General features: G+C 54.8%; 10 protein-coding genes across 10 annotated transcripts; 4 read left to right on the forward strand and 6 right to left on the reverse strand.

Moving 5' to 3' along the window:
* Window positions 1-382: 382 nt before the first annotated feature.
* CCMA1212_008437 (Tumor susceptibility gene 101 protein) lies at window positions 383-2,262 on the reverse strand (the record flags this gene model as incomplete). Its single annotated transcript, XM_073705571.1, has 4 exons — window positions 383-1,639; window positions 1,696-1,934; window positions 2,004-2,091; window positions 2,212-2,262. The coding sequence occupies 4 exons, from the start codon at window positions 2,260-2,262 to the stop codon at window positions 383-385; spliced, it is 1,635 nt and encodes a 544-aa protein (XP_073555820.1).
* Window positions 2,263-3,036: 774 nt separating this feature from the next.
* CCMA1212_008438 (Oligopeptide transporter 8) lies at window positions 3,037-5,551 on the reverse strand (the record flags this gene model as incomplete). The annotated part of the gene is made up of 3 exons (XM_073705572.1): window positions 3,037-3,810; window positions 3,872-4,335; window positions 4,402-5,551. The coding sequence occupies 3 exons, from the start codon at window positions 5,549-5,551 to the stop codon at window positions 3,037-3,039; spliced, it is 2,388 nt and encodes a 795-aa protein (XP_073555817.1).
* A 4,301-nt stretch (window positions 5,552-9,852) lies between these two features.
* CCMA1212_008440 (Indoleamine 2,3-dioxygenase) lies at window positions 9,853-11,319 on the forward strand (the record flags this gene model as incomplete). The annotated part of the gene is made up of 1 exon (XM_073705573.1): window positions 9,853-11,319. One exon carries the CDS (start codon window positions 9,853-9,855, stop codon window positions 11,317-11,319), a length of 1,467 nt encoding a protein of 488 aa, XP_073555888.1.
* A 1,853-nt stretch (window positions 11,320-13,172) lies between these two features.
* Window positions 13,173-14,504, forward strand: CCMA1212_008441 (uncharacterized protein; the record flags this gene model as incomplete). The annotated part of the gene is made up of 2 exons (XM_073705574.1): window positions 13,173-13,923; window positions 14,029-14,504. 2 exons carry the CDS (start codon window positions 13,173-13,175, stop codon window positions 14,502-14,504), a joined length of 1,227 nt encoding a protein of 408 aa, XP_073555889.1.
* Window positions 14,505-15,066: 562 nt separating this feature from the next.
* On the reverse strand, window positions 15,067-17,228 carry CCMA1212_008442 (uncharacterized protein; the record flags this gene model as incomplete). The annotated part of the gene is made up of 3 exons (XM_073705575.1): window positions 15,067-15,471; window positions 15,539-16,755; window positions 16,838-17,228. 3 exons carry the CDS (start codon window positions 17,226-17,228, stop codon window positions 15,067-15,069), a joined length of 2,013 nt encoding a protein of 670 aa, XP_073555890.1.
* A 706-nt stretch (window positions 17,229-17,934) lies between these two features.
* CCMA1212_008443 (uncharacterized protein) lies at window positions 17,935-19,125 on the reverse strand (the record flags this gene model as incomplete). Its single annotated transcript, XM_073705576.1, has 1 exon — window positions 17,935-19,125. One exon carries the CDS (start codon window positions 19,123-19,125, stop codon window positions 17,935-17,937), a length of 1,191 nt encoding a protein of 396 aa, XP_073555891.1.
* A 773-nt stretch (window positions 19,126-19,898) lies between these two features.
* CCMA1212_008444 (uncharacterized protein) lies at window positions 19,899-20,202 on the reverse strand (the record flags this gene model as incomplete). The annotated part of the gene is made up of 2 exons (XM_073705577.1): window positions 19,899-19,983; window positions 20,039-20,202. The coding sequence occupies 2 exons, from the start codon at window positions 20,200-20,202 to the stop codon at window positions 19,899-19,901; spliced, it is 249 nt and encodes an 82-aa protein (XP_073555961.1).
* Window positions 20,203-21,067: 865 nt separating this feature from the next.
* Window positions 21,068-22,247, reverse strand: CCMA1212_008446 (uncharacterized protein; the record flags this gene model as incomplete). The annotated part of the gene is made up of 3 exons (XM_073705578.1): window positions 21,068-21,280; window positions 21,493-21,942; window positions 22,242-22,247. 3 exons carry the CDS (start codon window positions 22,245-22,247, stop codon window positions 21,068-21,070), a joined length of 669 nt encoding a protein of 222 aa, XP_073555886.1.
* Window positions 21,084-21,999, forward strand: CCMA1212_008447 (uncharacterized protein; the record flags this gene model as incomplete). The annotated part of the gene is made up of 2 exons (XM_073705579.1): window positions 21,084-21,399; window positions 21,476-21,999. The coding sequence occupies 2 exons, from the start codon at window positions 21,084-21,086 to the stop codon at window positions 21,997-21,999; spliced, it is 840 nt and encodes a 279-aa protein (XP_073555887.1).
* Window positions 22,248-24,229: 1,982 nt separating the features above from the next.
* Window positions 24,230-25,295, forward strand: CCMA1212_008448 (uncharacterized protein; the record flags this gene model as incomplete). The annotated part of the gene is made up of 2 exons (XM_073705580.1): window positions 24,230-25,153; window positions 25,215-25,295. Coding segments are annotated over 2 exons (1,005 nt in total), but the record flags the coding sequence as incomplete, so codon positions are not given.
* Window positions 25,296-25,883: the final 588 nt, after the last annotated feature.

A 25,883-nucleotide genomic window follows, 5' to 3' on the forward strand; every position in this document is an offset into this window, starting at 1 on the left:
GTAAGCACAATGAATGACATAAGCAGGTTTATGTCCACTATTACAGGAACTAAGCAGAATTTGGTATCTAGGCTCGTCGAGAGGATTCTCCAATTGGATGTGTAATCGTTCTTTCTTGACATCTTTGGCGAGAGTGTTAGTTCTCTAATAGCTGCCCCATGGCTGAGTCTAAAAACTGTTTGGCTTCCACCGTCGTGCGCCTCTGCGCCTAAGCAATTGTTGAACAAAGTTTGTATACGAACATTGGCCGTTGACGCTCCACAAGTCGAGCCTTGCACATACGACTGTCTCCAAACGCTACGAAGGTTCCTCTATATCCAACCGAAAGGCGCCTCACTCCTTCGAAATCACCATTGTAACCGAGGAGGAGCATGTGCAGCTCTCACGTTTCTGAAGGCATCAAGAGCCCCATGCCCTGTGCAATCTTGCGCGCCAGAGCCTTCTTCAAATACCACTCTCTTGCCAGAGACCGTGTCATCTTGGCAAACGCGGCGGGCGATATACGGCCTCGCTCAACCGCACGCCCCAGCATGAAGATGGCGTCGCCCAATGCTCTCTCTTCTGCCACGACCCTGTACAGCTGATTGGCTACTACCGTGGGGGCTACTAATAACTCGTCGATATCGGGAACAACGTAGCTCCTCGAACCTTCGATGACGGCATCTGCTTTACGCAGAGCGTCATGAAGACTGTTCGTGTTGGAGGTAATGACGTTGGACAACTGAGTGAGCTGGCCCATCTCTGCTTGCAAGGCGGACATTGCAGATAGCATGGCAGACTGCTGTGCCTCTAGTCCGGCCATACTGGACTCGTTCTGCTGTCGACTGCGTTGCCGGATGGACGCTAGAGTCTGGGCGAGCTGCCTGAGAAGAGCGTCCTTCTCGGGATTTGGAGGAATGGGAGGGGGCTCAATAGCCTGAGACGAGATTTCCAAATTCAGTGAATCATCGAGTAGGTTCGGAGGAGGCGGTGGTTTCTGCTGGACAAGTTGAGGCGGCTGCTGTTGCTGATGTGGCGGCAGAGGGATTCTGTCCCATGCCTGCTGCTGCTGATTTGGTTGCCACTGTCCCTGCGGTGGTAAATTTCCATGCGGATGTTGACCTGTGAATGCAGAGTTTGGCCCCAAGGGTGGCTGGAATTGCGGCAGAGGTTGCGGGTGAGTCTGAGGAGGGGATTGAGGGGGATAAGGCCCCTGAGCGTTTGCATATGGAGGAAGTGATTGAGTATGAGGCTGAGGTTGGTAGGGCGGTCTGGAAGCTTGGGCCTGCGGCGGAAGAGGGGGAGCAGAATCATATCTAGAGGGTACTCCAGCGCTGGGAGGGCTGGGAGAGGAGAGGTGAGGGTGTGGTGGAACCGGCGGCGGGCGAGCTTCTTGTCGAGGCGTATCTTGCCGAGGGGCCTCCTGGTGAGGTTTGGGGGGCGGCGGCGGTGGACGGGATGCCGCTTGTTGTGTATGGGGCGGCGCAGGAGAAGACGTCGGGGGGAGCGGCCTTTCTGGGGGATGAGGCGTGATCGGAGGCGGCTGTTGGGGCGGGGGCGGGCTCTGAGCAGTTGGACGAGCCTGCTGACGCGCGATCACCGGCGGCTCCTTTGCGAAGATGTCGCTCAAGACAGAGAGGAGGTCATTCAGGGTTGATTTCTGCGTGACTACATCAGCTGCGTGTCAGGGAGAAGTGCTATCACGACATGACTTACATCCCAAAAGTCAACCCAGCCAGCCAGATACGGGTGATAGACCTGGCCCTGGGGATCGACATGCTGGCCCGGGCGGACCATCATCGTGTCCGTCGGCGTCACATACACCAGCGGCGCCTCGCGGGGATACGCATGCGGCACCCATATTGAGACGGGAAACCTGTACGCGGCGCCTCGGAAGAGGACCGGAATCGTGCCCTTTAGGTGCAGCAGCAGAGCGCTGGCGCCATTGGGGAAAGCTGTAGGTTCGAATCGTCAGTTCTCGAGCGCGAAGAACGGTGGGACAGAGGTGAGAGGCGCAATCGCACTGTGGACATCGGTTCGGGGCGCGAGCGTTGGGTATCGAGCGAGAACGGTGGCGACGTCGCTGTAGGTGCGGTTGACATCGTGATATTCCTGGCGAGGGTTCAATGGTCAGATGCGGGGTGTTGCTGGCATCTTGCGGTTGCGCAACAGCGGGCAGACGTGCTGGAAAGAGGGAGGTGTTGTTCATCGAGAGATGGCAGGGACACTTACGCTCGTCAGGACGCTGTACAGCCAGTTGAGCACGTGCTGTTGGACGGGCATCGTGGAGGCGATGCCTGGAGAGGCATCGAGGAGCGGACAGAGAGGCTGGAGGTTTGGAGGAGCTGCAGGTGAATGACGGCTGCGCGTATGACGACTGGGCTGGACTTGGGAGAGCTCCCCTCTAGCTTGGGGCTCCACCGGTAGCGGCCGGTGAGGGGCCGGACTCTCCCTGTAAGCCCTGTAGCCCTGTAAGCCCTGTAACCGCGCTGTTGCACGATAGCTTCATCGGGCAATGTTGCCTAGACACCGACTGACAGCGAGACTCAATTCGTAGGAGAGACTACATACGATGCATCCAGGTTTTATTGTACAGGATACAAATATAAATGGCTCATATCGAGATCATTTTGGTAGAATAAGTGCTGCAGTAGTCATTCTTGCAGGGAACTGTCCATTGTCTTCCCCTACGGATATTCCTGGCTTTTCCCCTCGCAAGGAACGATGACGGTTTCACTTCTGTTATAACTTCCATGGTAGAACCACAGGCCAGATATCGTTAAAGTATTGCTCTGACATGTCATCCATGCAGCTATTGAAAGAGCGCTCCTCAACACAGCAGAGGCCTCTAGGGCGCGTGACTGATCACAACCACCCATCCTTCGCGAGTCACATGCATACATGTAGGTAAGGTACAACAAGGAGGAGTGACTCACATACATGTACATCAATGTCAAGTGCGTGTATTCGTACTCTCCAACTTGGACTTTACACATCGCTCTGCACTTTAAACAACAAGGTATCATCTAAAATCAACACACAAAAAACAAAGCCCCATCAGTCATCCAACGCAAAACACCGCTCGCTGCTCTCCGCATTGTTCCCCCACCAGTTCGGCATCTCGATAATCTTGCCCGCGCCAAAGCACAGGAAGATGAGCAGCATGTTGAAGTTGAAGCCGGCATCAAACGCCGCGGCCAGGATATAATTCCACCGCGCCCACAGGTCATAGCGGTAGCGGTACGCCAGGAACATGACGACGAAGCCCCCGATGAAGCTCGACGTGTAGCCCGTGCTGATGTTGCCGTAGAAGATGGACATGGCCGAGAAGAAGATGGTGGTGTTCCACAGCTGGAACTTGGCCCGCGGGAACGTCCGGTGCAGCAGGAAGATGACGACGGGGCACACGGCGCCCACGAGGAAGCCGTAGGGCACGGGCTTGTAAATGTCCTGCTTGAAGAGGCGGCTGGGGCCGACGAGCACGTACTGGACGCCGGACGTCAGCGACGAGGCGAGGGTCTGACCGGTCCACTGGTGGGTGGGATCTTCTTTGGCGCCCGACAGATAGTCTCGCTTGGTGTCGATGACCCAGCGGATGACGGCGTAGTCGATGGGGATGCCAATGGCCGAGCCAAAGACCTGCGAGAAGAAGACGGCCTTGGGCGGCACGTGCATGTAGTGTCCGATCTTCATGTCCTGGAGGTTGAGTTGCGCGCGGTACCAGGCATCTCCCGCGATGGCGCCGTACGTCGAGGCGCCGCAAGGGTTCTTGAAGCCGGACACGGCGTTGACCATGACGCCGTACAGGAGCTCATTCGTCGTTCCGATGGGCTAGAGAAGAACAAGTCATGAGTTTGGGTCCGCATCAGAAAAGGGGGTCGGCGAATCTCACCAGCTGAAAGTTGGACAGGGCATACAGCCAGCCCAGTGGCACGACAACAAGAGCGCCCGTCGCAATGGCCACAAAGTACGTCCAGACGGGAATGAAGAGCAAGTTCTTGGCCACCATGGCAATGAGCATGACGAACGAGACCAGGAACAGGGTGGCAAACCACCAGAAGGGAATCTCGTCGTACGGCCGCTGCAGGATGTTGATCTGGTCCTTGTACTGCTCCGTGATCTTGCCCGAGTCCTTGTTGGTCGACCGCTCCTTGAGCTTCCTGAAGCTCTCCTTGATCTGCGGCCAGCCGAAGAGCAGCATCCAGACGAGGGCGGATGAGTAGGAGGCATAGTCGAAAAACATGCTCCACAGGCTCTGGGCGCCGACGTAGAGCTCACCATACTGTTCGTACGCAGTCTCGTTCAGCTTGGCATCCGCAGTCAGGAGATCGGTCAAGGGGTACGCTGTTCCGTTTTCTATGGGCACCAGTTAGCTTTCACATTCACTTTTTTCGAGCCAAAAAGCAGGGCCGGGATACATACCCAAGAAGACACGGTTGGACATGAGAGCATGATGCCAGCTGCCGAGGCCGCCAAACTTGGCCGCAGGAATCAGGATCCAGCAGTTGACCACAAACGCGGCAAACAGCACCACCTGCGTCCACCAGGGCGTGAGGAACAGGCTGCCGTTTGTCGAGATGCTCGACCAGTCAAGCGACAGGTTGAGGAAGCCCATGCCGCCGAAGCCCGCGCCGACAAAGTTGGCCGTCTTGTTGTGCGGCGCGACCCAGCACAGAAAGGCCAGGGAGCCGAGGAAGGGGAAGACGAACTCGGGCAGGAACTGCCACAGGATGACGGCGCCCATGACGGCGAAGAAGACGACCATTTGCTTGCGCGAGGCGCGGCTCGGGCTCTCGCGCTGCTTCTTCTGCGTCTCAAAGAGCGCCGTCTGGCACAGCGACTGGAACCAGGGGTACTGCGGGTCGTAGATGAGGAACTGGCGGGCCAGCGCCGCGTACGAGTAGCCCGTCCAGGTGATGGCCAGCATGAAGAAGGTCGCCACCGCGCCGTTGACGGGCTGGTTGAAGTAGAGCTCGGACATGGAGATTGGGGTGTAGCCCAGGTTGTACGTCGCCCCCGAGGCGGCCGAGATGGTCACCAGGACGTGCTCCTTGGTGCTGAAGGGGCCCGGGTTGAGGCTGAACCCCCATCTGGTGCCCGGGATGCCCACCCACCACGCGGGAAGGACCTTGGCCAGCCATACGCCGACGTAGTTGGAAGCGATCTGGACGAAGAAGACGGAGTAAGGCGCATACGTCGTTCGGTAATGGGCCATCTGCGACAGGAAGGCACCGGGGGCGACGAAGAGGATGGTCAGGAGAAAGTACCGAAACGTCAGCGTCGGCTCCGTGGGATCGTCCTTGAAGCTGACGATGCGCCGGACATAGGGCGGGATGTCCTTGATCCGGGGGTCATCCTCGTCGACGACCTCTTCCTCGCCGTTCTCGTTGGTCAGGGTGTACAGGGTCTTGCCGGCAGTGAGGTCCTCCTTGGACTCGACGTCGAGGTTCGCGCCGGCTTTTTCGTCGACGCCGAGGATGTCGGCGTCTTGCTTTCGGCTGTGAGGCTCCTCGGTGATGATGGGGCCGGCGGAGACAACCTCGTCTGTCTTTTCCAGCTGAGCAGACGCCATGTTTGTACACGACCCGGACAAGGCAGCCGGAGTTCTATAGGAAGCGACAGAGACTCTGCGGAATGAGGAGAGAAGCGACTTCTACTTTATCTTGAGAGAGGGCTGACAAGGCCTTATTTATCCAGACTCGCAAAGATGGAGCAGCGTTACGTTAAGGAAACTCGCCATCCCGGACCTCTCGCGGGGCCTCAACCACCAGACCGAAGTAACGTCGTTGATTTTACGATACCCGATTTCGAGTGTCACCAAAGCAAAACAACTGCGGCATCGAAATTCCTGACAGTGGCAACCTGCGGCCAAGCTTACGGCACGAGAGATCCGAGAAAGTGGAGGGCCAGGGCAGCACGCAATGGCAGGGGCTCAACACGAAGCTTTAACAGACATGTGCTCGATGCAAAAAAGGGCGTGAGGCGAATCATTCGCCGGAAACAGACAAAGGAGCCATACCGGGGACGGGTAGAGATGGGCTTCATTCAAGGTTGTCAAGACTAGGGCTTTTCGTGTAAGACGAGCAGAGGACGGTGGGGGTCCGGTGCTGGTGGCCGGGCTAAAAGCGGGATTGCCATCGAGGTTGCCACATCGTGAAGTTTGAAAGGCTGCCGGCTGGGCAAAAGATGGACAAAATAGAGAGACCGGTTTGGGGACGAAGCTGTTTGCAGAGGTTCCGGGAAAGGCTCTTCTTCTGTGTATTAGCATACCACTCCGCTCATGCCTCATGGGTATCGAATCATGAACTGGATCATGAACGTTTGCCTACAAACACAATTTCTTCACCTACTTACACCCTACCCAGCATATAATTCATCGTGACCCCCCCTCCTGCTAGAGTTTCCTGCTCAGCGGCTTACACGACCACACCACCTCACTTCTTCGGGCCCCATCCGTGCCGCCATCCGCCCATCTAGCCGGGACCTTTTGCATCAAAGGCGCCCAATCAATCCAATTCAGACGTTTCGTGGGTTCCCGGCCCCGTCAAGCCGGATTATTCACTCGGGGAAATTTTCTATACTGGCAGATACAAAAAACAAGCGTCGGGAAGGAAGAAAAAAAAAATACGACACGGACAAGGGTGATGGTGTCATCGCGGGCTAGGCTGGAAGAGGGCAAACCCACGTGGGAACGGAGCCATCGTTATTGAGATGCTTAAATCCTTGGTTTGAGTTGGACGACGACGAGGAATGGCTGCGGTTCCTGTTCCTAGAGGTTGAGTTTAGTGATGTTATTCGAGGTGTTCGGTGTCTACGTCCATCACTTTGGCACGAAGGTCTCTTTTTATGTAGTCGCTTCAACTCACCGCAACAGGTCTTTGCCAGGAGCTATGTACGCTAGAGAAAATAAATGCTTGTACAATTCACCTTCAGACGGAGCCCGAGCGTTACGGGGCTTCACCTTCGGGCCTTGTGGGGAGCGGCTCGGATGGGGAACCTCATCACCGCACCACCGGGACCATTACTACCACAAGGAACTTCTTTTCGTCTGCTCTTGTCCCATTATTACTGGGGCGGATTTTCAGAAGGTCAGACGGTTCGCCTAACGTCGGATATAGCTACCGAATCGTCGCATGCCTTTCCAAATTGACCCATTCTGGATTACCAATACGAAAGAGGAGGGTGCAGGGGCTGGGAGATGTTTGCCGCGCCATCCTATGATGCTGCGCCCGATACTGAGCCTTCCAGATATGCTATTATGGCATTTCGATATCAGGCACCTTTCGTCTTGCCTGTCAGTAGCTATCGTATCGCTTCGTGGCCAGGTCTATCCGAGAACGGGCTTGAGAAACGCCAGGAATCACGTATATGGGTGGCATTAGACGTGGTATTTGTGAGAAGCAAAGGTCCGTTTGAGGAACTGGATTATTATAGAGCATACGCGTATCCGCAGCTATCGAGAATCGATCCATTGCTAGTACCACTCTGCCTGGAGGAGAACGCATATGCACGACCCGATATCTCGGGCGCGCTTGAGCTGGGGAGAGCCAGGCGGCCGGCTTCCTTACCGAGCGCCATCGCAGAACTGGTCAGCTTCCAATTGTTCTCAGCCTTGTATCGATGACATGCCTGCCATATTTGAATGTCAGGGCGGGGGCCGGTGTAGTGAAGCCTGCTGCTATCTGGTGTCACGCTGGTGAGGCGGCATCAAGTATGTCAATCAACCATCTCTAGAAGTAAACGTCGAAGCTTACATTGGCCATCAACTAATAAAGTGACGGACATAACCGCCGTGACCGGTAGAAGAGAGTACAAATCGGAATCACCAAATGGGGACATCGTAGGACCTTGATGTGAGCCGTACGATAATAGAACTCGGCATTGAGTGTTCACCTGTAGGGTAGGTAGTAGGGCGTGAGGAGGATCATTTTGTGCTCTGCGACAAAAATGCAGTACTAGCACATGGCAAACGATAACAATGAACCGTTGCTCCAAAAAAAAAAAAAAAAGACGAGTTCAAGCTACCCGGTAATAGTGAAGACCTTGAAGGATATCACACTGAAATCGGGACAGAGTGAAAGGGAAAAAGTGCAAAAAAGCAAAAAAAAGAAGCGATTGGATGGCACTGGAGATTTGCTCCCGGCAGGGCTTGAACCTGCGACCTTCGCATTACCAAAGACTTGTGGCGCAAGTATTAGTACGAAGCTCTAACCAACTGAGCTACGGAAGCCATTCCGAATCAGGAAGTAGTGGATCAGATCCACCGTCGAGATTCACTCGCTTGTTGAGAAGACGGCTGCTATTGGGATATATAGACGATAGGACACCGGAATCGAATGTCGAACAAGTGGCAATCTCGTACTACGCAGTCGTGGGGGGCGCAGGTGAAGCCAGTTTAGAACGAGGTTGGCAAGATGCTACGGGCCACGGCCCATACCGGGGATGTTGACGGCATCCAGGATTGGCAGACATGCTGCGCTTTCGCATTGAAGAAAAGTCCAATGAGTGGTGCTCTGCTGAAGGGACGGTAACCGCTCTTCTGCAGTCTCGCAGATTGATTGTCAAAGTCTACATAATGTTGCTGCTCCTCGGGGGCCGGTTTCACAAGAACCTCTGATTGTTGTAATACTAGCCTTTGTGCATTGAATTAGACAAAAGTGCATGAAACGTGCGAAAATGTGCTTGCAAACAGAAGCATTTGAACGCTGCGTGACAAGCTACAGCAAATCCATGTAGTTGTTGTATTCAATGCCCTGCCAATTCAGGTTGGAAGAGCCATTATGGGACCTCGGGACTGCCACGACATGCAAGGTACGCATAGTCTCTGATTGGCTGCTCAACCCAGCCCACCTCAGTTGACAACTCGAGCAGGGGTCCGTTTCTAAGAGTCAATCTACCTCTTTATCCTGCCGTCATCTTGAACCATCTTGAACCTTTTCTTAATTCCAGCCCTCTCACCTTGAACCAGAATGGCTCCTCTAGAGCAAAAATGCGTATCAACCGTCCGACTGAAAAGTTTGGACGCCCAAAGTATACCTGGAGATGCACTGCACAACTTGTTGATCAATCACGTGCCCAACCTGTGTCGGTGTCTGCAGAAGCCTCACACTGCGAAGAGAAAGCGAAAGGAAAGCGCCGTCCTTGTGCACGAAAAAGCAGCAATCATCTTCTTCACCCTTCCATCGAAACGTCTCCCGCCTTCGCCCGGTCTCTACCAGTGACAAGCTCTAGCGCCCGCCCGACATATTCCATCCGGTGGCGTCGAACGGCCGCCGACCGGACCTTCGGATCTGCTCAGACGTGCAATGAGCCATACAAACGGCGTCGAGCTAAGTAACTTGGACGAGAAAACCACATTAATAATTGGGTAGGCGACCCCGGACGCCGTTTTCGCCACGAAAAGAAACAACGCTCTAGAAAATCGGATCATCCGTCTGTGCGGGCGTGGGCTGATGTGGTTCTTTTCCCGCATCAACGGGCATTTCTAATACAGCTGGCCCTTTCGGAACTTTCCCATCCTGGTTCTTGTTCTCGTCGATTTGCGTCATTAACGAAATCGGAGATCGTCTGGAGTCATCGGCAGCTGGTCTGCAGAATTCCTGGCTATTTCATCCCGCAAGACGAGAGACGGTTGAGCGGCATCTACCCGCGATTCCCCGCTACAGAGCGGAAAATATTTGTCAACAAGGCGACTTGTTTCAGACTCACTCAAGACTACTATCGGACCCCAGACTTGAGCTCTCAGCTTCTCCATCTCCTCTGCAGCTCCATCTTCATCTGTCCACCTCGACCTCATTTGCTGTCATACCAGGAGTGAGCCTGTCTGAGAGACCGAAAGTCTGAGAAAGAGGAAGAAAGCACAGAGGCATCGACATGCTGCCTCCCATCCCCATCCTCGCCGACTACGGCATCTCGCCCACCCATGGCTTCCTCCCCGGCACTCTCCCCCTCACCCGCCTCCCGGACCCCTACTACAACAAGTGGGAGGCCATCGTGGCCAACCTGCAGGCCCTGATCCTCAGCCGGCGCCTTCGCGGCGTCATCGACCGCCTGCCGGTGCTGTCGACGGTTGGCCTGGAGCACGAGGCCGAGTGGCGGCGGGCGTACTCGCTGCTCTGCTTCATGGCCCACGGCTACATCTGGGGCGGCGACTCGCCCGCGGACCGGCTGCCGCCGCCCATCGCGATCCCGCTGCTCGAGGTGTCGCGGCGCCTCGAGGTCCCGCCGGTGGCCACGTACGCCGCCGTGTGTCTGTGGAACTTCAAGCCGCTCTTCATGGACGAGGACATTGACAACCTGGAGAACCTGGCCACGCTCCTCACCTTTACCGGGTCCATCGACGAATCGTGGTTCTACCTCGTGTCCGTCGCCATCGAGGCCCGCGGCGCCCCCATCATGTCCCTGATGCTCACGGCCATTGCGGCTGCACGGCAGAACGACTCGGCCACCGTTGCACGGTGTCTGCGGACGTTTGCCGAGCGCCTGACGGACCTGACCAACATCCTGCAGCGGATGCACGAGAGCTGCGATCCCGTCATCTTCTACAACCGCATCAGGCCGTTCCTGGCCGGCAGCAAGAACATGGCCGAGGCCGGCCTGCCGTTCGGCGTCATCTACGACGACGGCACGGGCAACGACGTGTACCGCCAGTACAGCGGCGGAAGCAACGCCCAGAGCAGCCTGATCCAGTTCTTCGACATTGCGCTGGGCATCCAGCACCGGCCCACGGGCGAAAAGGCCGACGCCTCGTCCGAGTCGGACCACCGCGGCCGCAGCGCCAGGCACAACTTCATCCAGGACATGCGCAACTACATGCCGGGTCCGCACGCGCGGTTCCTCGAGGACGTGACCCGCGTGGCCAACATCCGCGAGTACGTCGAGGAGCACACCGACGACGTGCAGCTGTGCCTCGCCTACGACGCCTGCCTGGCGATGCTGAGCGCCTTCAGGGACAAGCACATTGCCATTGTCACGCGCTATGTCATTACTCCGTCCCGCCAGATCCGCGCCCGCAGCAGGTCGCGCAGCCCCGAGGTCGCCCGCCGGCCGCTCAACCTGGCGATTGCCATGCGCAAGAGCGAGGGGAAGAGCCAGAAGGGCACCGGCGGCACGGCGCTGATTCCCTTCCTGAAGCAGGCCAGAGACGAGACGGGCGATCCGGCGGTGGAGGAGTGGACGAAGCGCTTCATGAAGAGACAGGTGCGGCAGGAGGGCAGCGGGGACTTCTTCCTGGGCAAGGAGGACGACGGCGCGCCGTCGGAGACGGAGGATGTCGAGGTCAAAGGCCTTGCGTGGACGTGGACGATGGAGGACGAGGTTGGCGGCCTTTGCTCGTATTGATGGACGTTTGACTTGTGTGATTTGGATTTCTCATGTCAGTTTGGCGGGCGGTTTACTTGATTTCTCATCCATCTTGATTGGATATAGACACAGACGACGCATATACACCGAGGTTCTCGGAATATGAATGATGGACGCAATGAGGGACGATGGTACGGAATTTGGACCCATTCATAGAACGTCCTGGATCTTGGATATTCTCAACGATTCAATCTGGGAACAAAACTCAACTCATAGGCTGCTCTACAATACTACTTCAAACCTCTTCTCTTCCTCTCAATGCTTCTTGCATCACGGAAATGCATCCTCGCCAAGCATATTCTCAGCCGCAAAATGTGCCATTCCCATCCTTCTCCCAACAAGGGTCTTTATCTCCAGCACGAAGCAAAAGAAAAAGCGCAACAAACACTCCATCCCGTTCTCGCCCTTCTTTCATGTTGCTCTCCTGCCTCGCCATTCGCCTCCCCCTATCTCGTTTCTTCTGTTTCCTTGATTTGACAGCGGGCCTAATGCGCTTCGACGGAACGATGGATGGATGGATGGAGTGCCCGGGGACCATCCGCGGTGTCACACACAGCCTTTGAGCGTCAAGATGCAGGGATTCCCTCCGCCATAACGGCTTGATATTGGGAGGAATGAGGGTTTGTCGCAATGTTTGCTGAGGCTATCGATTCCTCCGGATGGATTTCCCCGTTGGCGATGGCGGGGTTTCGCATGGAGTATGAGTGAACGGTGTACAAGTCAGCAGCAAAGCGATAATTCATGGTGGTTTCATTGACTCAAGACGAGTGGAAGGTAGAGCTAATCTGGGGAGCCCGGCAGTTGAGGCTGTTGGTCGCAAGCGCTCTCGGCTGCTTCCGTGACACCGACCACCATGCGGGCAGTTCGTGAGGGCTATTTCTAGTCTTTCTTTAGCATCCTGTTGCTGTCGATTGAAATGTCTCTGGTAGTTTATCGCGGAAGTGGCATCAACGCCCATCTAAGCACTGTACTCTCATCGTTACTCACAGAATATCCACCTATATAGCACATACTTGGTAATTGAAGCCATCACGAACCACCACCACAACACCCATCACCACACCACCCACAGTCACTGTAAAAAAAGCACACATACTGACTCCCTGTCCACCCGCCATCAATCAAAAATCCGATTACCTGGAAATATAAATTACCTGCCACCACCACCATCACACATCACACCCCTGCATCTCACAAACAAAATTCCCGATCCATTTCTCCCCCTGCCGCAAGCCACAAAAATCAAAGAACAATACTAAGCCGGCCGCACAACAATACTAAGCCCTCCCGCGCCCTGCATTTAATCCCCCCCTCCGTCCACCTCCTCTTTCCCTTCACTTCACTTTTTCGCCCTCTACTCCATCGTCTCTTGCAGATATTCTTCCCGAGATGGGAACTGCAAAAGCTCAGATTCAGCCTATTCCCGTTTGAGACAGCTGTGATGAACAAAGCTTGGTTGGGCTGCTATTATGCGGCAGGAGGACAATGTTGGCAGGCAAGGGTGTTGGAATGCAGTGGTGGTGGTGGTGGTTTTTGTTTTCCATATAAAGTGAGGATGACGATGAACTGAGTGACTCGCTTTGGGAACAATGGCTTCAAATGGCGATGCTTTAGACGAAAAAACTGAGTTTGGATCACTTCTGTTCCGTTTTGCTTTGCTTTTGGGTTTCTCATTGGAGGTCGTCTTGTTGTTTCCGTTTCCTCCTCCGATATACCATCTCCCAACGTCTTCAACACCAAAAATCTCAGCATCACCACTTACACGCACCCAAATCCTCAGCATCACAGTACTCAATCAACCAACTCGACACCAAACTGATCAATCCGCCGCCATGTCCTTCGACCCCTACACCCAAAACATCACCATCCTCCTCTCCCCCTCTTCCCCCCCGATATCCATCCCCATCCCCCTCATCGACACCTTCAACGACGAAACCGCCAGCATAATCACAAACTACGCCGCCCAGCTCGGCGCCTCCCTCACCATGCTCCTCGTCCTCCTCGCCACCACGCCCTCGTCCAAGCTCCTCCGCGCCACCACCTCCCTCCTCCACGCCCTCGCCCTCGTCGTCTGCGTCGTCCGCACCCTCCTCCTCGTCTACTTCTTCCTCACCCCCTTTTCGCACTTCTACCAGGTCTGGACCGGCGACTTCTCCCGCATCCCAGCATGGAACTACCGCACCAGCATCGCCGGAACCGTCCTCTCCGCGCTCCTCGCCATCGTCACCGACGCCGCCCTCGTCAACCAGGCCTGGACAATGGTCTCGCTCTTCGCGCCCAGGACCAGATACGCCGTCTGCTTCCTCTCCCTGCTCATCACCCTGCTCGCCGTCTCCTTCCGCGTCGCCTACACCGTCATCCAGTGCGAGGGCATCACCGACCTCGCCGCCCCGCGAAGGTACGCCTGGCTCATCCGCACGACGCTCATCTGCAACACTGCCTCCATCGCCTGGTTCTGCGCCCTCTTCAACTCCAAGCTCGTCGCGCACCTCGTCGGCAACCGCGGCGTGCTGCCTTCTCGCCGGGCTATGAGCCCGATGGAGGTGCTCATCATGGCCAATGGCATCCTCATGATAGTTCCCGGTAAGGCCATCCATTACACACATCAACCCCCTACCCCTTCACCTTCTCCCCCCCCCTCTTTTCCAGCCCACGCAAATGATCCTCAAACTAACATCACAAACGCAGTCATCTTCGCCATCCTCGAATGGCACCACTTCATAAACTTCGAAGCCGGCTCCCTCACACCAACCTCCATAGCAATCATCCTCCCCCTCTCCTGCCTCGCCGCCCAGCGCATCGCCACATCCTCCTCCTCCCAGCAATACAACCACCACCACCACTACCACCACCAGGGCCCCTCCGCCCGCTACAAGGCCTCCCGCGACTCCTCCTCCCGCACGCCCCTCAACGTCAAGACCGGATCATCCCTCTTCTCGACCACCACCTGCAACAGCAACACTTCTTCCTCTGCTGCGGCTGCGCAACGCACTCATTCTATGGATGCTTCGGGAATGTTGGCTTCGCAGCAGCAGCAGCAGCAGCAGCCTACTAGAGGCGACTTTGTCGATCCCATTGATCTTGAGCTGAGGCAGATCGATGGATACGCGCAGCCGACGGAGGTCCGTCTCCAGCACGGCGAAGGCCAGCAGTTCCACAAGTAGTGCTGAGGGCAACACACGAGCCTCCCAATCTCTCTGCCTTTCTACATGTCTCCTTTGTTTTATACTTCTTTTTTTATACGCCATTTGGTTGATGACTCTTGCACTTCACTGCTTAGCAATTGCATAGCGATCGTCATCGAGAACCATTGAGAGCAACCCCGTCGCGTTTACATACCCCCGTCGATTTGAGTTTTATACGCGATGCGGAACATCATCGACAAAGCAGAAGCATGGCGTAAAGGAAGGAAGGAAATTAATCATCCAGGACGGAGGACTTGATAGTGTCCATTTCATCCTACATAGTCCTCAAGCACAGAATATACAAGACAGTTCAATCTCCACTCCACCGCTTGCCTCTTCTCCCCAACGTGACTCTCGTCCACAACTTCTCCCCAACATGACTGTCGTCTACACCAAGATTGCATCTACAGAGTAAACCTTACGTAGATTACAGACCTTCATCAACACCTACAAACCAATTAGGAACGTACAAGTGTATTCCACTATCTTGCTAGACCGAGGGATATCTTCAATGCTCCATCACATAGGTAGGTCATCCCCCTTACTCCGTCTTCGCCCGCCCCCTCAACGCAGCCATCCTCTCTCTGCAGAGACTCGTAAGACGTCGCATCTCCCTCCCCCGCACAGGCTGAGGCTGCTCGAGCTTGCAACGAGCCTGCGAAACAAAGAAGAACCCCTGGCTGCGAGAGACCAAGCGCCGGCTCAAAAGGCGAAGCGAAGGGTGGCGGCTCACAGTGCTAGGTTTCTGTTTGGTAGGGAAAGCATCATCGCCGTCTTCATCCGGCCAGGCCCCAGGGCACTGAATCTCCTGATGTGGCTGCGGCTCAAAGTTGGCTCCTCCCTCGCCGTCGACATTGTAGACCTGGAGCTGTGCGGAAACATGGCGCTGTCCCTCTTCAGAGCTCCCCTTGGTTCTTCTTCGCCAGTCCGACCTGATCATTGCTCCCTTTTACAAGTTAACCACTTGATGCACTCTGGAATCCTACGGGAACACAACGGCTGTAATCACTTACAAAGTTTGTTGTCTGGCGACTTGGCTCAAGCAACGATGGTTTGCTGTAGAGCAAGGGCTTGACGTCGCTTGCCTGGCTGCTGACACTGTCCACGCCCGACGACGGACTATGCGAGCGTCGAGCTCCATTCTCTACTGGCGACAACATGGGAGGAGCTGGACCGTCAAACGTCCTGATTGCTGCTTGTCCCTGCCCCTGACTGGCAGATATCCTTTTCGTGGTGGCAGCTCTCGAGAACTTTGGAGGCAAAGATGTCTTTGGCCCCTGTTTAGATTTGCCTTGTCGCCTTTCTTGCTGGCTCCTCGACTCCCAAAGGCCGATCTTGTCTTTGAGAGTCCCATCTCTGGACGGAGAACTTCCGCGCTGCGGAGGCTGAGGGCCACCTCGCCTGGCGGTTGGGCGCAAAGAAGCCTGCATGGCAGATGATGGTCGTGCCGGCGTCTTTGTGCTGAGTTTTCTGATGTCGGCGTGGGAACGCCTCTTCGAGACTGGCGGCATCGAGACTGATGAAGGCAACGCGTCGTCAAACTTTGCCCGGAGATTTGAGACCTTTGACTGCGGAGTTGGAATCGATTGAGAGGTGGGCAGCGACGGACCACTTGGCTCTTTGAGCGCTTGCGGCACATCGTTGGCAGTCGATGAAAGCACGGCATCATGGCAGGGGTAGCAAAGAGCCACCTCGGACGGCATATCCAAAGCCTCCAGATCATCCTTTTCCTGCTTCTCGGGGGAAGGACTGGAGGGCTCTTGCAAGATGGCTTTTACACTGATGCCTCCCGACAGAACCACCTCAGGTACTGAATCACAAGGCTCCGGGTCCCAACCGCCCACGTCTGTTACCACCATGTTCTTGAGCGGAGAAGGCGGCTTGGGCAGGAAGATACCTCCTTGCAGCTTGATCAGGGGCTCATGCCCTCGCTGCAAAATCCCCTTCTTGCCTTGGGCACCGGCTTCGCTTTCCTGCTGATTTCGAGAAGAGGGACGGCTGGAGGCGAGAGGCGGTGGCAGATATTCGGGATGCTCGACCTGGCTGGTAGGGGTCATCGAGTCCGGAACGATATCCTTCGCTTCTTGTAGGTCTGATATCGCCACATCAACGCCCTCAAGTGCGACGGGAGACGCCTTCACGGGGCTGTTCGCAGAGGAGGACGCTTTATCGTCGATGGTAGCGGGTGAAGCAGCGCGTTTAGGTTCGTAGGTAGCTTTTTGCGAAACATCTAGCAAATATCAGTCCATCTTCTGCAACAGGCTCGTATAGTGATCCCCTGAGGCGTCCGGTCCGACAAGGACGGTACTTACTTGGAGCAACATTCTCATCAAGCCCTCGCTCAAACAATTTCCTTCTCTGCGCAACCACCGAGCCCTTCGACAAGACTCCTGTAGAAGACGAAGCAACAACACTCCTAGAATGACGCCCCTGTGAAGCGCGTTTGACTGGGGCAGCTTTCGCGGTAGCCAGAGATGACGACGTTATGGATCTGGGCATATGAGCCGCAGGACGCTTCGACTCTCGTTGCACCGACGAGGGACCAGGAATCTTGGAAGCGACAGTCGGACGGCCCCGAGCTTTTTGTGATCCTTTGACTCCGGGACTCGATTTTGCTGAAGAGTCGAGTTTCTCGAATCGTGACACCAGCCCGGCCAGTCCTCCCTCAGACGGAGCCGCACGTCGAGGATTGGCAGAAGACATGTCCTCGTCCAGACGGGATTCACACCGAGAAACGACAAGCAAGGAAGATCTATTTCGTCTCTAGGGATACGACCGGCCGGATAACCCGTGGAAAACGGAGCGAGAGTAGAAATGATGGACAAAAGAAAAGCGAGGGGAATGAGGAGGCAAAAGCGAATAACAAGTATTCTGGGCGTGAGGGATGAAAGAAGAAGCCGAATAAAGAAACAAGCATTGACCTGTGGACAGATGTATTCAGAAGCAGAAATGCTGTTACCTTGGCCTGAGGTTCGCGCCTAGAGCCAATGTTTACCGTCGAACTCGTCTCCTGCGGCTCTGGCAACACTGCGACTTCCCTCTCTTTCGGTCTTGTTGCGTACCTACCTACCTACCTACCTTACCTTACGACCAACAAGGCAAAGAATCGGTTACCTCAGATGGATCAAGCACGTACCTTGTGTGTTTAGGTATCTAGGCCTCCCTGCCTCTTCCTAACGTAACCGTCTAGCATTGGGTATGGGGTGATACACGATCATTAGCTAGAAACGATATAGTCTTTGCTTGGTATTTAGATCTACTGTCTATACTCATAATGCTTTTTGCTTCTCGCGATACTCTTCAGCCCTGGTATCTCCTTTCAGAATTATTATATAGCTCTTCATTAAAGGGGTATCCTGTCTCATCTCATCCAGGTAGTGCGGTGGCTGCCATCACCCAACCCCCCCTTTCAGACTTCATCTGAAGCCCTCTGCGCCCTCATCCTCCTTTGCTCCTCAGCCTCTACAAGCCCACGAATAAACAAGCCCGGCAACCTCAGTCTGCCCGCATTGCCTTCCAAGATGGCACCCGCCGCCTTGGTATAAGCCTTCTCAAAGGCATCCCAGACCTGCTTCTCGACTGTCGCCTCGCCCAGCGGCCTCGGAAGATACGGGTCGTTGACTCGAGCTGCTTCCACTGCTTTTGCCACTCCGTCCTCGTCCATCGTAATGCTTTGAACCTGGTTAAAGTCTAGGAGCCACATCTTCGTGGCCCGCTGATGGAAGAACCCATCCTTGTTGTGAGATGCGGGACCGGTGTATACGGGCTCATGCAGCCTTGAAACCTCCTTGGCGCTCAGATGGGCCGACGCTTCCTCGGACGAGCTGCCGAGGACAAACTCGACATCCCGGGCGTCTGTCCAAGCCGCCCAATGCATAATGGCCATTGCCACGCCCATTCTGCCGGCCATGGCCTCGACGTCCAGCTGCAGATCCACCATCTGGTTAAGATGCAGCTTGAAGTTCCTCAGCGAGAAGAAACGTCCTTGGCCGCCAGTCTTGCCTTGCATCGAGCCGAGATACGGCCTCACCAGACAGTCCCTGTTGGCGTCGTCCCTCAAAGCAGCCTCTTTGACATGCGGCGGACAGTACGCTTTGATCAGGAGCGTCCGGGCTCGCTCGGGCAAGGGCAGGATCCTCTCTGAGACGAGGATGCTGGTGCCCAGGTTGCAAACCTTGGACGCGGCCTCGGCCAGCTGTGGGCGCTGGCTGAAGAATCGAGTATATGCGTCATCAGGCGGAACGAAATAGTACACTTGAGGGATTCTAATGTTCGTGAAGCCGTGGTTGTCGAATTGAGCCTTGATGCGATTGTGCATCTTGTAGTCGTTCCACAGCTGGTCGTCGTTGGTCTTGGCCAGCTTTGCAGCAAGGGGCTTCTCCTCGTCCTGCGCAAAGACGGCGCCGCAAGCTCCTGCACCAATCTTGCAATTGCAACGTCTCTGGGGCTCGTCTGTCGAACGGCGCAGTGTGTTTAGGGAGAGCGTCTGGTCAAGTTGGAGCTCGCTCCCGCCAAGGGTAACGGGGCTTTTCCCCCGGCTGTCTCTCGCAGAAGAGCAGAGAATAGGAAGCTGGTGTTCAAGTGGCAGAGTCTTTTCCATTGTATCAGCTGGACTGTCGTTGCGTTCAAAAGCGTTGAGTCGTTGGTTGTCGATTGTAGACGAGCAAACATCCGTGTGTATCATGGACAGAAAGGATGTCGGAAGCAAGCTATCATTTGCATATATAGAAGGAAAGGAAGGAAATGAAAGAGATGGATGCAGGAGAAGACGGTGTAAATGAAAGAGCGGCTACCAAACATCACTGCCTTTATTAGGCCATGACGCTTCTGCTTGCTGCAACTACCCAGGAACACAAGGTTCAAGCCTCCTTTCTGCCACTTCTACTCTTCTGCTATGCTACCCTTTTCCAGATTGGCTACTACGCCTTTGCAAGATATCCAGGACCGCCTTTCATTTTTCATCATCGGCAACCGAAGAATCAGGAGTCACAGACGGCACGTCTTGCGTTGTGTGGACAAGCTTGAGCAAACAGCCTTGATGTTGTCGGCCAAGTCAACAAGCACCCTGCAGCAATTCTTACAAAATGTTCCCAGAGACCCTTGGGGAGCACTTGAATTTTACTTGATTTCGTTATCGAGTCAACCACCCTGACGAACTGCGCCATCGTCCTAAGATCGCCCCGCGTTCTATATCGCACATGCGCGCCGCAAACCGCCCCGTCTCGCATCGTAGTACTATACAATCATCCTTCTATTGTACACCGACTCATTCCTATTGAGCGTTGATTTTGTGAAGCTTTTTCCGAGTTGTTTATGGAGTTGGATCGTGAGAATTCGTATGAAGAGCGCCTATCGCTTATTGACTGTACATCATCAACCTGTTAGCCAACGACCACCCTGTCGCAAGTCGGGTTTCTCGGGGAAATCATACGGCGGCAGGAGGATCTCGCCCCAGGAGCTGGAGAGGAACGTAACGGCAGCCTTGTTCAAGATTGTCAGCTTCTTGCGCATACATAGGTGGAACATCAGGTAGTCGAAGCTCGCTCACTCCAAAGATGGCAATGCTGCGAACAAAGGCAGCATTCTCAGCAGACGTCAGCGTGTCGTACGTCGACGCAACGAAGCCCTTGGGCGCGCGACGGCCGCCCTTTTCGCCGTAGATTCGCTTAGGAGGCATGGTGATGTCTGTGATTTGAACTTGACGTGGAAGCGCAAAAAAGTGTACGAGATTCGAGGGTTCAAGACGAATGACGCCGTCACCGAGGTCGAAAAATCGAAAAACGCCCCGCCAAGACTGCATGCGGTTGGGCGGGTCACATGATTGAGCAAGGGTGGCGTAACATGAGACCAAATTGGGGGCGGAACTGTCAAGCGAAACAAGCTTCTGGTTCCGTGGTCTAGTTGGTTATGACATTTCGTTAACAGTTCAGTTGACACCACCGAAAAGGTCCCCGGTTCGAGCCCGGGCGGAATCACATCTTTTTTGCTTTTTTCCACAATTGCACGTATGATTATTTAATCACGTCAAGATGACATTCCCCTAGGCGATTGATTGGATTATGTTGCATTCTTTTTTCACATATGTTGATTGCAATTTTTGCTCCTTATGGCGTCGCCCATCAATATTGTATGGGTGTCGCTTCGTTGCTGGTTTCAGTCGTAAGAGTGATGAAGTTGATCTCAGCAGTCATCGTCTCTAGTGGACCGCCGACCGACCGACCATATTACTTCCGCCTTGTTACTTTAAGCAATCTGATTGATCAATTTCTTCAACCAAAACAAGCATCAACTCAAGCCTCTTATTATCAGAAATTCACTTAGCTTGGTATTACTTCCCAAGTCTCATTAACTCAGAAGACACCGCGCATTGGATCTTGACCATCGCATGTTTCCTACCGTCCTCCAGGGTATTCGCAGTTGTCAGTGCCACACACCCCGCCCCCGCTCATCATCATCGAGTATCAATCAATAAGCACCTACAAGTAGACGTCAAATCACCAATCCAATTGACCGGCGAAACACCCATCAATTGACTCGACACATCATCCACCCACCACCATGGCAGAATCGTCCCGACAGCCCGGCGGCTTCATCCCGCCCCAAGGCGGCCTCCCCTCGCCCGCCCCCTCCTCAGCCTCGTCCCGCGGAGCATCAACCCTGCCGCACCCGAGAAGGACTCCGCTGCGGCCCGGCGGGAGCAAGGAGGACATGGTGAGGCGGTACGCGGAGGAGAAGCTCATGACCATTTCGCGGCGCTACGTCAAGAAGTTTGGGGGCACGCAGGAGGGAGACGAAGTCGTTGGCTTTCGCACCTTTGGGGAGGTGTGCAAGGAGTTGGATGAGGTTGTCAATATCTTGTGGCAGTCGGGGACTCGTAAGTATTGGCCCTCTACGAAGTTTACTTGCCTCTACGGATGTGCATGAGATTACAAGGTATTAGAGGATAACAGAACACGGCAATGCTAACGTGGTGCAAAAACCAGCCATCCTGCAAGTGCAGTTCCTGCTCAAGCTGGCCAGTGACTTCACGCAATACGTCCGCTCGTTCCCGCCGTCGCCCAAGGCGTCGTTTGACCTTCTGCACAAGCTGGACCACTGCTTCGCCAGCCTGCTCTGCGGGCAGGACATTGAGACCAAGGAGGCGCTGCCGGGCTTTGAAAACGGGCTGCGGATGGGCATGACGACGACGGACATGGTGCGGTGCCGGAGCCTGGTGGAGCAGACGCGGTTGCTCATGGTGGAGATTATGAGCAGTGGCGAGCCGGAGGATGAGGAGGATGAAGATGACGATGCTGATGATGAAGCGGAGGGTGATGGTGATGGTGATGAGGATGATGGGAAGGGTTGGGGGGTTGATGATGATGATGATGAGACGCATCTGGATGCTGCGCGGGTCTACGAGCATACGATTGTGCAGCTGGAGAAGAGGCTGGGGGATTCGCTTGGGGGGAATATTGGGGGATGGACAATGTGAATGCGGAGGGCGGAGGATGGGCGTTTGGAGGGTCTACGGACCCCTGCAGGACGGGGTGCTGGAGAGGGGAGGGAAAATCGGGAAACATATGCAGGGCAAACGGGATATCGGGGGGTTTGTTTCAACCTGTTTGCTGCAAGAAACTGCATGGCTTACAATGAGCTGAAAAGCCTCGGCCAGACCAGAGATAAATGGAAAAATGCACAGGAAGAGAGAAAACGCAGTGCAAAGTCCCCAAGGACCCTCATTTTGGCGCGAGTCAAGGAAACATGCCAAGTACGATACGACCGTGAGATACCGTGGGCCGGCCATTGGCCGTGGATGCGCCTTGGACGAGCCGTTCCCGCGCGGCGCTCTCGTGTTTGTTCTATGCTTTACGAGGACTAGCACCTTCATGACATGCCGTGATTTTCCCTTTCCCTTTCCCCTTGCTTCTCTTCTCTTTCGTCTTCTTCCTCTTCCATCTTGCCCGTTTGCTTGCCATGCTTGCTTGCGTGTTCTAGATGGATCCGGGTGGCGGGCTAACCGTTTCTCTAAAGTGTCCTCCTCCCCTGGCTCGGGGTCTTTTTTTTCTTTCTTTTTCGCCTCTTGGTGGTTTGGCTGGTGGAATGGGATCCGATTGGGGATGAGGCGGGGGGATATGATGGGGATGATGGGGACCCGTCTGTTTGCCCACGTTGCGTTGCGTGCATTTGAGATATAAAACATGCGAGCTATTGATAACTGGAACTACGGTGAATGTGAAAAAAATGTGACTACTGGAAAGTGAATGTCCTGCAGATGCCGTTTGCCGTGTTTTTGTGATTGACGGATGAACCCCCCTGGCCTGGTCATCGTGGTCGGGCTGCTTTTGGCCTGCTCTTCGTGGCGATGATGTGCGACGGATCGCCTCGCCTCGACTCAACCGCCAGTTACAACGGTCATGATAGCCTACCAACTGTCACATTCCTCTTCTTCATCCAAAATCACAAGTAAAATACAACATCAACATCAACTGTAGTATCCTCACAACAGTAAACGCCCGCATTAGCCCCCCCCCCTTTGTCCGCTATAATCACCCAATCTCACCCATCCTCCAATCCGGCATCAATGCACGCATCCCTCGCAAACAACGCCGGACGGGAATTATCACACGCATCTGACTCGAAACCAACCACCACCGGGCTTATAAGCCGCGCTACTGCACGAACCCCTGGCGCTCTTTTCGACCTTTTGTTTCAAAACTCTTTTTTTGGCCGTTCTTTGGTGCCTTGTGCCTGGCCCCCATATCCCACGTTTTTTTTTTACCTTTTGGCAACACCACCCACCCCCTTGCTGCGCGCTTGAGCAGAATATCCCCCCCCTGAATCCCTGCAAATCATCTGTTTTTGCTCTCTCGCCTATCACTTCTCATCAAGCCTCCATTTTCGACTATCGGCACTGCGTCTGATTCTGCCCAACGACGCGTCCCGCCTCATGCTCTGACTGGCTGCCTCTGCTCTGCATCCCCCCCCCTTAACTTTCGTTTCTCTTCTCTCGCCACCCCTCCTCCTCTCCCTCAGGATATCGTCGCCTTTGCCGGGCAAGCGCTTGGGCCTCGGTGGATCTTGTCGCCTGCATGCATTGCATTGGCATGGGATCAGATCAGGCATTGGATTCTCTTTGTCCTGTCGAGGTACATCGCGGCACCCTCCATGCAAACCTAACAAAGTAAAAGAGCGGCAAGTATTGATATCCAGAGAAGGAGGTACCCCGTAGCCGCAGCCAAGCACAAGCCAGTACATCCTCGGTACGGATCCCGTAACCATGCTCGTGATAACTCGCCATGTTCCTGCCCATCAGCAGCAGGGTACAGTTACCGCCAACCGGGGGGGTTGAATGGATGGCAACCTCGCCGGCACATGATTCAAGCAGCGAAGCATCTACTTAAGCGGCCTTGTTGCCACCATGCATCTAGAATCCTGACTCTGCTTCGCTTTGCTCTGTTCAGCTATTTTTTTTCCTGCTTCTTCTCTTTTCCTTCTCGCAAACTCCCCCATTCCCTTCTTCCAGGCCTGTGGCCGGTTACTTTCCTTTTTTTCCATTTTCGCTGGTTCGATATTGCGCACACTCCTTTGTTGTGCTTTGTTCTTCGTGATCCTGATCTTGGTGCTGTTGAACGGACAAGACAAAGAGACAAGCAGACAAGACAAGACAGGCACTTCCTTTGGCTACCGTCTAGCTGCTATCTATCCATTCCCTCGGTTCAGGTCGATCCTGGGCATCAGAGCAAAACAAGCAAAACCAATCCTTTACAAGACAGCAGCATCTGATACGATATCCTGGCCGTCACTCCCTGACCCGGATACCAAGAAGCAAATCAACTCAAAGACACAACCAATCTGACAAGATGCACCTCCAATCCCTCGCCTCCGTCGTCCTGGCCCTGGCCTTGGCCATCCCCTCCGCCAGGGCCACGCTCTCGCCCAACATCCCGGGCATGAACCTCGTCTGGCAGGAGACGTTCGTCGGCAACCAGGGCGACATGGTCGACCTGACCCAGTGGACCGTCGTCACCGACCTGCACAACAACCAGGAGCTCGAGACGTACACCAGCCTGGCCTCCAACATGCAGCTCTCGGGCGGCCAGACGCTGCAGCTCGTGCCCCAAAAGTCGCTCCTCGGCGAATGGACCTCGTCCCGCATCGAGTCCATCCAGGCGTGGACCCCGAGCCCCGGCAAGACCATGCAGGTCCAGGCCGCCCTGCGCGGCGGCGACAGCGCCCTCGACCAGAAGGCGGGCATGTGGCCGGCCTTTTGGATGCTGGGCGACTCCATGCGCCACGGCACCCCCTGGCCCCTGTGCGGCGAGCTCGACATTTACGAGCAGATCAACGGCCAGCTCACGGGCTACGGCACCGTCCACTGCGACCACACCGGCGGCGGCGCCTGCAACGAGCCAAGCGGCCTCGGCGAGAGCATCGCCATCCCCCAGGACGACCAGTTCCACACCTGGACCCTCAAGATCGATCGCTCGTCCAACTACTGGCAGACGGAGACGATCCAGTGGTTCATGGACGGCACGCTGTTCCACACCCTCACCGGTGCGCAGATTGGCGACGAGGGGCTCTGGGCGACGCTCGCGCACTCGCCCATGTACATTATCCTCAACTTGGCCGTTGGTGGCACATGGCCCGTAAGTTGTTCTCCTTTCTTTCGATATACATGATTAGCATAAGCTGACTGTCATGTAACAGGGTGATCCCAACGAGGCGACCTTGTCCGGCTGGGGCAACATGTTTGAAGTGCAATACGTTGCCGTCTACGAGTCTGCTTAGAAGGCCATTTCGGCGATCTCGACGAAGTTATGAAATACCCATCAAAAACAACAACAACAACAACAACAAAAAAGGAGGAGGAAAAATGAAGAAGAAAAAGGAAAATGTCCCTGAAAATTGAAAAAAAGATGTCTGGAAATTTTTGGATAGACATGCCGATTCTGTTTGTGTCGTTTGAAAGCACATATCATGGCCCCTGAGTGGGGGACCACATTCACTTCTCTGTACATATATGGTAGATTCGCTATACCCATGACCGTTATGAAGCATATGTCATTTTGACCGTTTTGACAGCTGGACTGTGTGGCTTTGCTGCATGTAACACTAGATATACTTTTGTGTGTCGTCGGAGGGTAGTGCTGGTTACAATTGGTCTGGCCGGCATTACCTCTTGTATTACAGAGCACGCCCTGACAGATGGCATTGAACTCCATCTACCTATTCTCACCATGATTGATCACATTTTGGTCACATAATACACACGCATTCAAGAGACACAAACACAAGTCAGATACCATTCAAAAGGAAAACTCCAGGTTGATCTTTTACAACGGCGAGGCGTCAATCAACTAATATGGTATGTGGAAA

The sequence above is a fragment of the Trichoderma ghanense genome (genome assembly GCF_004382785.1).
Source record: "Trichoderma ghanense strain CCMA-1212 chromosome Unknown scaffold_12, whole genome shotgun sequence".
Taxonomy (NCBI): Eukaryota; Fungi; Ascomycota; class Sordariomycetes; order Hypocreales; family Hypocreaceae; genus Trichoderma; species Trichoderma ghanense.